The following is a 10701-nucleotide window of genomic DNA, read 5'->3' on the forward strand; positions in this document are numbered from 1 at the left end:
TCTTAAAAAAATTATTGTGTTTACTCTGATATATCATTTTGTAATAGTGGTGTATAAAAGTAACTTATGAAAAAATACTATTTTTTTTCTAAACTATTCTTTCTCTTACATTAAATTATTATTTTTTACATTACACGAAATTAAAAGAGTACAAATGTATTTTATAACCCTCCAAGTTGAGTTAGGCTTTTTTAGTTAATCCCGTCCCAACCCCGCGGTGACGTGACGGGTGGGTGAAGGAGAAATGGGACAATTCAGGTCAGGTTCCTCATTTGGGCTTCTTTGGTCAAAACACGAAACAAGATCTAGTCGTTCTTCTAAAGTTAGTATAAACATTGTCGTTTTCTGCAGCACTGATAGATAGTAAAATTTCTAAAATTATATTGCCGCGGGTGTCCTTCCAACGGTCGAACAACGCCGTTCTGACGGCGAGGCGACTGACTACAGAAGTGGCATTTCGAAACGAACAAAATGAGTTTCACAGGAATTAACAGTTTGAAACAGCATGCGCGTTTGAAGGAAGTGATCAGCTTTTGGACAATTTAAGCTGGAGAGAGCATGCTGCCAGAGCTTCCTTCATGAAACCTTTTAGAACTAATGCATTCTACACTTTGGGTGATTTGGCCCCAAATTTTTTTCCAAAATACACTCAGAAATCAATTGCTGATGTTAGAATAGTCCGAAGTAGTTTCTATCACACTGTAGCCGCTGGAAGCTCCCCAAGGTACAACTTGTGCGAAAATACGAAAATCTATTCCGAGTGCTCTTCCCAGTGTAGTAGTTTAAAAGATGTAGACGCAGAAATGGTGAAGACGGGCTTCGACCCCAGAACATGTTACTCTAACCATTTAATACGATGCTTTGTCGAGGATGGAAATCTCGGTCGTGCTCGTGAGTTGTTCGACGAAATGCCTCACACAAACACATTCACTACAAACACGTTAATCTCTGGTTATGTCAAATCTGGCAGCTTCTGTGAAGCACGGCAGCTCTTTGATGGCATGATTGACCGAACCACTGTAACTTGGACCATCATGATTGGAGCATATTCACAATGCAAACAAGCCCGAGAAGCGTATGCACTTTTTTCTGAAATGCAAAAATCTGGTGTGATGCTTGATCATGTCACATATACAACCCTTTTATCAACATGCGACGACAGGGAAAACTTTAATCAGGTAACTCAAGTACATGCCCACATTCTGAAATCTGGCAACATGTTGGTTCTTCGTGTCTGTAATACTTTGATTGACTCCTATTCAAAATGTGGCCTTCTTGGGGAGGCATGTGAACTTTTTAAGGAGATGTCAAAAAGAGATAATGTGACATTTAACACATTAATCAGTGGTTACTCTAAGGATGGGTTCTCAGAAGAAGCTATTAAACTCCTTTTACAAATGAAGATGGAGGGCCTGAAGCCCTCAGAGTTCACATATGCAGCAGTTTTGTCTGCTGGTACGGCAATAGCAGATTTAGGTCTTGGACAACAGATTCATGCTTTAGTGATAAAGAGCAACTTTATCTGGAACATATTTGTTAGCAATGCCTTGCTTGATTTCTATTCAAAATGTGATCGAGTAACTGATATGGAAATACTTTTTTATGACATGCCAGAGTATGATGGTGTGTCATATAATGTGATGATCACGGGATATGCTTGGAATGGTCTAATTAAAGAATCTTTGGATCTTTTTAAAGAATTACAGTTAAGAGGTTTTGATAGGAAGCAATTTCCTTTTGCAGTTATCTTGAGTATCGTTGCAGCATTACAAAATTTGAAAATAGGTCATCAAATGCATGCACAAGCAGTTGTAACTGGAGCAGAATCTGATATACTGGTAACTAATTCTCTTATTGATATGTATGCAAAGTGTGGTGTGTTGGAGAGTGCAAAGCTGATATTTCTGAAACAAATTGATCGTAACACTGTTTCATGGACAGCCATGATTTCAGGCTACGTCCAGATGGGGGAGTATGAAGAAGCTATTAAAATGTTCTCCAAGATGCAACAGGCCCATGTGACCTCAGATCAAGCAACATTTTCAAGCATTTTAAGAGCGTGTTCAAGTTTGGCATCTCTTGGGTTAGGAAAGCAGCTGCACTCTTTCATAATAAAAGTAGGCTATATGTCTAATGTGTTTTCAGGAAGTGCACTATTAGATGTCTATGCAAAATGTGGATGTATCAAAGAGGCTGTTCAAACCTTCGAAGAGATGAGTGACAGGAATATAGTCTCTTGGAATGCTATGATTGCTGCTTATGCACAAAATGGGTATGGCAAAGCTGCTATTAATCTCTTTGAGGAGATGCTTGGATGGGGTGTTAGGCCTGATTCTGTTACCTTTATTAGTGTGTTATCAGGTTGTAGTCATGGGGGGCTTGTGGAAGAAGGTGTTCGATACTTCAATTCCATGACTTGGTTTCATGATATTGAACCAAAGAGAGAACACTATGCATGTATGGTTGACATGTTGGGTCGAAGTGGACAACTGGATGAAGCAGTAAACTTGATGAATGAGATGACATTTGAACCTGATAGTATAATGTGGTCTTCAATTTTGAATTCCTGTCGGATTCATCGAAACCACGAGTTAGGTGAATGGGCCTCTAATCAGTTGTTCAAGATGGAACTCAAAGATGCAGGACCATATGTTATTATGTCTAATTTATATGCTGAAGCAGGGCGGTGGGAAGATGTAGGAAAGATTAAGAAGTCTATGCGGTGTCAAGGAGTGAAGAAGGTGACGGCCTTGAGTTGGGTAGAAATGAAACAAAAGGTCTTTACTTTTACATCAAATGATAAAACCCATTGGCAGATAGATGAGATTAGGGAAAGACTTGATATGTTGGCAGAGCAAATGGAGAAGCTCGGGTACAAGCCTGATACTAGTTGTGCTCTTCACGACGAGGAAGAGAATGTTAAAGTGGAATCTTTGAGATATCACAGTGAAAGATTAGCGATTTCGTTTGCTTTGATTAATACGCCACCAGGGTCTCCAATAAGAGTCATGAAGAATTTGCGTGCTTGTACAGATTGTCATGCTGCTATTAAGTTGATCTCAAAAATTGTGCAGAGAGAGATTACTGTCAGGGATTCGAGCAGGTTTCATCATTTTAGAGATGGATTTTGCTCATGTGGGGATTTCTGGTGAACTATTATTCCTGTTGGAGATTGCTCTTGCTCTTAGTTATTGCAAGAAGATTCTTCATCCAACTTCTTGCCCTTCTTTGGGACAGGATTCTCATGAATTCCTCAAGTTCTTTTCCCCATAACATTTGCAAACATCTCACTTTTGCTTTGGATGCTGATGCAAGTGAAAAGTGAAGTCACAAATCTTGGGATTTGAAAATACGGGGCCTATGTGGGGAATTCTTATCTGGCCTTGAAACTTGAACAGGCACTTTCAGTGCATATAAAATTTAGTTTTATACATGTGTCACCTGATCCAGATTCTGTGTTTTAGAATAACTGTTAAGGTTTAAGATATTATATTGATGAAGTGCTATCCAGAGCCTATGAGAAAATAAGCTGTTGATTGGACAGCATTCAATTTTTTGATGGGAAAAAAGTCTCTGCTATCAGAATGTGGTTCAGGCAGGTGAGTGTACTAGTTAATACTCTTGCAACAAGAGGGGCATCTAAGATGTTTTTAATGTTGGTATGTGCATTAAGGTTTAAATATACATAATATTTTTATGAAGTTGAGTTTTTTTTTTTTTTGAAAAGGATGTGTAAGTTGAGTTTTTATTCAATATGTTGAATTGTTTTTATTTAAGAACAACATTCATGAAAGCAGGAACATGCAGACTTTACAATGCTTTTATCTAGAACTAATGTACTTCAGCATGCAGATCTTACTCTTGTGCCTGCTCTGGTTGTTCTGTGGTGTCGTGCATATGGTTAAAATGTCTCCAATAAGTGCAAAAAAGAGAACACGTTTTGTTTCTGTATGTTTCATATCCATTTGCTCCGTGTGCAAACAATAGGAAATTCTCTTTGTAATGGTTCCTTTCCCCATCCTGCCCATTCTGTATAGATGTCGTGGACTAATGGCAGTGTTGACTAACTAATTCCAACCCCTACTTTATTTCATAAGAAAAAAAATTTCAACCCCTACTTTCATGCTGATATTATGATGTCCTAATACTGTTCTTCCTCAAAAGAAAGGTTGTAATCTCATTTCAAGTTTATTAACTAAATGATTCATGTAAATTGCTTTCTAGCTTGTAAAACATGTATGCTTATGCATCTGGATCCATCATTAGAGGTGCTAAACGGATCAGTCTCTATCCATTTATTCTAGGTTTCTGATTCGTAACAGGCTCTGGATACCCATTGAGAAGTAAGCAATGAAGAGGCAACCAATCCAGTTTATAGAAGATGGCACTGAGTCAATTTTGTGTACAGAAGCTCCATACATTTGACACAACAAATCTTGGTTTCTAGGAAGAAGACAACCTTGTGAACGGTGCACTCAGAGGTAGCAAATATATGTGTCACCCGTAAGTGTTATGCACGCAATAACATTATTATTTTAGTTGTTTTATTTAATTTACTTTATTTTATTTCAGTTTTAGGCCATAGAGGTATTTTTGGAATTATTTATTAATAGGGATATTTTTGGAATATTTTATTTATAGGGATATTTCTGTAATATTTTATTAAACCCTAACAGGGTGAACCCTATTTAAGGAGTAAGAGTAATGAGAAAAAGAAAGCATTGAAGTATTAAGAATTAGGTTAAATCTAGCGTAAAGAGGCTTAGAGTTCTCCTCAACGAGCTCTAGGGTTATTAAGCTTCCCTTAGGCTTGATCTTTGTTTTTGTCTTCCCCATGTCTTCCTACTTCCCCTACGGTAATGCTTGGAATACCTGTAATCTGTGGTGGACCCCAGATCTTCCCGAAGAATCCTTGTGTCAGATCCGGGACCGTAACAACTGGCATCAGAGCGGGAACACAATTGGTTATTCTATATCCCAAGAAAGATGGATTGCAATGGGTAAGGAATTGGAGAAAATACGAGCACGGTTAGATGCTTCAATTGAACGTTTAGCAAGGGAGCCACGTGCTCCCACAAAAAAGGTCATTCGACCTGAAATCTTCGATTACGGCATATGCGTAGAAGAGGCAGTTGTTGCCTCGGACGAGCAAAAAGGCCAAGGGCCAGGAGCTCCAGCGGCAATGACATCGAAATTTGGGGATTCCGAAATTCCAAAAAAAGTTGCATTGGAAATTCTGACGGCACTCGAAATCTCCGAGCAAGCGCAAAACTCCCGAAATGCCTCCAAGGGCTACGATTCGCCTACCAGTGGTGCGATTCGCCGCCGGAGTAGCAGGCGACTCAGTCGCGTCCCTCGGGTCCATCGACAAACTACCCGAGAGCCCTCTCTCTCGGAAAAATTCCAAGCGGCGACGCCTCAGCGGGCTTCTCGTCGCCACCGGCGAAGCAGAATAGTTTGTCGGCGTCGTAAGCAACTTTTCCGCAAGGGATTTCGGTTCCTGGGGGCTGAGCAACGACGATTCACAAGTTTCCGAGACCCCTCTGTCTCGAAAACTATCCAGGCGGCGAAGCCCCGACGGGCTGCGATTCGCCACCGAAAAATCAGGCGATTCCGTCGGTGTCGGGAGAGAGGAAGGAGGCGCCCGTCGCCGGACTTCGTCGGTGCCGTGAGGAACGGAACCGCCGGCCGCAGTTCGGGAGTGCCGAAGGAAGAAGACGACTCCCGATCCGCTGACTCTCACTCCGGACCGGGTTTCGGAACCGAGTTAACCCAGCTTAACTCGGACCGGCCCACCAAAAAAAAAAATGGGCGAACAGAAGGGGCGTCATAGCTATCGCAGATGCTACTTCAGCACCTGTGAAGACGTCGACATACAGACATTACTTTCGAGCTTGAGGATAAGTTCGTCTTCCAAGGGGGGTGTAATGTTATGCACACAATTTTGTGTACAGAAGCTCCATACATCTGACACAACAAATCTTGGTTTCTAGGAAGAAGACAACCTTGTGAATGGTGCACTCAGAGGTAGCAAATATATGTGTCACCCGTAAGGCTCAACTTGGCTGCTGTTTTTCAGAGCTGTTTAATTGTTGAATGCAGAAGATATACTAGCTCTGAAATACATAATATGACTTGTACAATCATTAAGCTTATGAAGCAAAGGTAAACTATTTACTCTTACCTCATTCTTCCTTACCTTGAGTGATGTGGCTCTAGACATCAATAGTCCAATACTGCATACTAGAAGAAACAAAATTAATAAAGCCTTCAATTACTTTGGTCAAGTGCATATTGGAACATGAAAACCTTCAAAATACCATTGTTTGTTGTGATGCTCTTTTTGAGTACTCTACTGGTTACCACCTCGAAGATGTGACTGGGTCTAGTTGAACCTAATTAAATCAGGTTTTACCTTATATGCAGAAAGCTGACGCAGGGGGTGTGCTTGTGTTGCCGTTAGCCCCACTTCTCCCTTCTTCTTTTAGGTGGGTGAAAGGCCTCTATTGGCAAGAGGAAGGGGTAGGGGCTGGTTTGGCCCTCTTCCAATTTGACACCAAGATGGGGAGTGGTCTACTTCTCACCACCATCATGCAAGTTGTCACTGGGATGGGGGAGGGGGAAGAGAAATATGCGTTGATTTCTATGGCCAAGACATAAACCCAAGAGATCTCAAGGGAAAGTGAGAAGAGAGAAATTCTAATTCATGGGAGAGATGAGAGAAGAAACCAAAAGAGAGAAAGAAGGGGAAAAGAGAGAGGTGCATGGATGGATTTGAGCAAAGAGGAAGAGGTTTGAATACTTAATCTTATGCCTTAAGGTTGTATTTATAGTTATGTGTGACAAACAGAGGTTGACGAAACAGCCAAGACCAGAGCTTTCAGCTCTAGGATTTCGTGGACAGAACCACAACAACCTGAGGATGACGGCATAGCCTACACCAAGAGCTCCGAGCTTTGAGTTCGGTGGACAAAACCACTACCACCAAAGGCTGACGGAACAACCTGAGAGAAGAGCTTCATGCTCTGGTTTCACCGTGAGGAAGAAGACACTTAGGGGGCTGAAAAAACGGGGGTGCTGCTCCCCTTCTCTCCCTTTTCTATTTAAACTTAGGGTTAGCTAATTACATTACAGCCCATGGGCTCAATAAATACAATGCAACCTAGCCTACTAAACCTTTTCTAATTACCCTATGTACATGACATAAATTATACAACAAATATTAACATAAAACCTATCTAATATACATTCCAACTTATGGTAACATCCCCCCTGAAATTGATGCTGGGAAGTCAACCCGCAACAGTTTGCCAACCATAAAATTATGCTGGGGGTTGAGACAATGCTTTGGTAAAGATATTGGCCACTTAAAGATTCAAAGAGATGTACGGAAGAGATATTACCTGGCGCTCCAAAATGTTACGGATTGAGTGACAATCAACCTCACTGTTCTTGGTGCGCTCATGGAAAACAGAGTTAACAACAATCTGAATAGCACTCGTATTATCCGCATGGAGAGGTGTAGGTGAAGTCTGATGAAACTAGAGCTCAGCAAGAAGATCGCCTAGCCATATAACTTCAGAGCACGCAGTAGACATGACACGATACTCGACCTCGGTAGAGGACTTGGACACCCGATCTTGTTTTTTCCATTTCCAAGAAATCAATGCATCCCCTAAAAACATACACCAACCTGTAGTAGAGTGACGGGTATCAGGGCACCCAGCCCAATCAGCATCACTGTAGGCAACCAGTTGAAGTGTAGAGCCTGTAGGAAAGAATAATCCACGAATAGGAGAACCTTGTAGATAGCGGATGATGCATTGAATTGCCGCAAGATGAAGGTGCTGAGGAGAGGACATACACTAACTGATCTGATGAATAACATAGGAGATGTCCGGGTGAATAAGGTCAAGTATATGAGACTCCCAACCAGGCGTCGATAGAAAGTAGGATCATCAAGAAGAGCCCCTTCATCTTTCTTATATTTAACATTGACCTCCATATGAGTAGTGACCGAAAAAGTGTCCTCCAACCTAGTTAGAGTAATAATATCTTGAATATACTCATGTTAGTTTAAGAAAATACTGTTAGGTCGATGATGTACTTCCAACCCTAAGAAGTACGTGAACTGGCCAAGATCCTTCATATGAAAAGTTGCATGCAACACCTGTTGAAGCTTAGTAATCAGGCTAGAGTCAGTGCTAGTAATGATGATGTCATCCACATAAACCAAGAGAATGACCTTGTCCACGACATACTTGTGATAGTAGAAAGAGGAATCATACTGACTCCGTGTAAACTTGTGGAGAATAAGTGTACCGAGAAATTTCTTAAACCAAGTTCGGGGAGCTTGCTAAAGCCATTACAGAGGACGGCGTAGCTTGTAGACATCATTAGGAGAAGAAGTAGTTGTTGGAAGATGGGCTCAAGCCCACAAGCTCAAGTCAAGAAACTCACACGTCAAAGGAGTTGCATATGTGTGAAATATGATACTTCACTTAAAGATGGCATAGAGGTGTAAATATGTGTTCTTTTTATGTCTTTTATTTCATCAAGTTGTAGCCCTAAGGGCATTGTAAAGACTATAAATAAAGGCATTGGCTAAGAGGTAGAGCATTGAAACACTCTCCTCTCTTTCCACAAATTCGTCCAACCCTCACTTTCACTTTGACGCAAACCTCTTCTCCCTTAATCCAAACTCTCTCCTTCCACGTCCTTCTTCTTCTCCTCTCATTCTCTTTTCTTTTTCTTCTTCCTCGTTGATCTAAAGTTCCTTTCATGAGATCCTAAATTCTACATGGTATCAGAACAAGGAGTTTAAGATCCTTCTTGATGAAGTTATTATGGAATCTGTTCAAGAAGTTGTAAAAGAAGGAGTTCAGTCATGAAGAGATAAGCTCATTCTCTTCTTATTTACATTTTGTTTCATTCCCTTATTTACATACTCCTCTTTACTGTTTTTCTACTTCTTGAACTTTGAATCACATCAAGTCAAGATAAATCTTTATATGTTGTGAAGATTTATTTTTATGACTAAGTTGAGGTTATAATCTTGATTTTCTTGTAAATCAATTACAAGTGTGATCAAAATCATTTGCTGTTTGCGTCTTATTAAGATTAATGGGTGAGATTCAATTACCTTCATGTAACTTGGATCAATCTCATTTAAGGTAGATTTCTAACACATGTTGCTATAACTTCTCCTACTTAATGTTGCTCATGGGTTTGTGTTATGTTGTTGGATGCCCATTATATGTTTGGTGAAATTCCAGTAGTCATTTACCCTTTGTAGTTTCTTTTGAACTTCAACAATTGATTTTTTTTACGTTGACGTATCCCATGAGCTGAAGATAAATTTCTTCCAAGTATCTTGATTTGCCTTTAAATCTTCTCTAAATATTTTTTTCTATCTCTCGGTTTGTGTTGGAGTTTGGATTAAGGCCTAATCGGTTGTATCTACCTTCTTCTCTTTGTTTTTAAGAATACAAGAGGAGTTGAGTGATGGCTGGATTTTATTCTCACTTGCTAAAGGCACAAATTTATTGATAATTTAGTGCTTTCTCTTGTGAAAGAAATTGGTTCTTGTTCTCCTTTTTTGGTCACTGATTTGGGTCCATGGGTTCTTCAAATTACATTTAATTGTTATTTGAAGAAGGACCCTTCCCTTGACCTCCACATTTGACTTGCCTCATCATGGAGAATGGACACAATAGTAATAAGAGTGATATACTCTGTATTACTACGATTCTATTGAAAGGTCTCTCCAATTACATTAGCTAGTCACAATCGGTCCAGAGGGTTCTTATTACTCGTGACCTCTTAAACCACATTATTAAATTTTCTCCTCTGATTGATGAAGAAGAGGAGACCTACCACAAGTGGGTTAAAAATGATAACATGGTGATAAGTTGGCTCATCAATAGCATGGAAGAGCATGTGGCCAACAATGTGGTCCACTTAGAAACCGCCAAGGACATATGGGACACTTGTGCTAAGCTTTACTCAAGTACTGCCTCATTACAAAAACTATATGATGTCTTACAAAATATGCTGCATACGAAACATAGAGATAATATTCACGAATTTTTAGCCCGGTTTCGAGGCCTTCTCCAAGAAAGAAAAATAGCTCTGCTATACTCCATTAATATTGCCGTTTAAGAACGACAACGAGAAGCTTTGGCAACAACCATTTGCTTATCGAATATTAAACTTTACCTTGTGGTTGCAAAAACTCCGCTTCTAAGTTCTTCTGCTCTTCCATCTTTCGATGACATTAGTGGTACATTACTTCGGATACCTAATCCATCCCCTCCTCTTATTGATGCCCCATCGGCGATGTTCTCCGGCAATCGGGGTACATTTTCATCATACCGAGGACGGGGCAGAAATATGAGAGGGGGTTGAACTATGAGAGGGGCTGAAAATAGAGGTGGTCGAACAAGTCCAAATAATTTCTGTACTGAGCCTCGACTTTGCACTTGTTGTGGTGGTTAGAACCACCTTATGGCAACAGGCTGAAAACTTCATGGCAAGCCTGATTGGGCCACGATTAAACCAGTCTCTGTTAGTGTTGAGAAACATGAAGATAAGGCTGAATCATCCTCCGAAAATGTGACTCTTACTGTTGAAGACTATGTTGCATTTCAGAAAATGAAGACCTTCATGGAATCCTCTATACCCTCATCATCTACTGCTACT

At 40.4% G+C, this 10701-nt stretch overlaps 2 protein-coding genes across 2 annotated transcripts; one reads left to right on the plus strand and one right to left on the minus strand.

Moving 5' to 3' along the window:
• The first annotated feature begins 494 nt into the window (after positions 1-494).
• Positions 495-4402, plus strand: LOC137935132 (putative pentatricopeptide repeat-containing protein At2g01510). The gene is made up of 2 exons (XM_068779795.1): positions 495-3599; positions 4323-4402. The coding sequence occupies exon 1, from the start codon at positions 579-581 to the stop codon at positions 3150-3152; it is 2574 nt and encodes an 857-aa protein (XP_068635896.1). The 5' UTR covers positions 495-578; the 3' UTR covers positions 3153-3599; positions 4323-4402.
• A 2431-nt stretch (positions 4403-6833) lies between these two features.
• LOC137935312 (uncharacterized) lies at positions 6834-8394 on the minus strand. The gene is made up of 6 exons (XM_068779982.1): positions 8323-8394; positions 8127-8260; positions 7694-8036; positions 7404-7541; positions 7005-7119; positions 6834-6916 (listed from the first exon to the last, which is right to left on the minus strand). Exons 1-6 carry the CDS (start codon positions 8392-8394, stop codon positions 6834-6836), a joined length of 885 nt encoding a protein of 294 aa, XP_068636083.1.
• Positions 8395-10701: the final 2307 nt, after the last annotated feature.

This window comes from Aristolochia californica, unplaced genomic scaffold (assembly GCF_029961685.1).
Source record: "Aristolochia californica isolate CCGP_79_NKW_82.1479 unplaced genomic scaffold, dmAriCali1.0.hap1 SCAF_6, whole genome shotgun sequence".
NCBI lineage: Eukaryota > Viridiplantae > Streptophyta > Magnoliopsida > Piperales > Aristolochiaceae > Aristolochia > Aristolochia californica.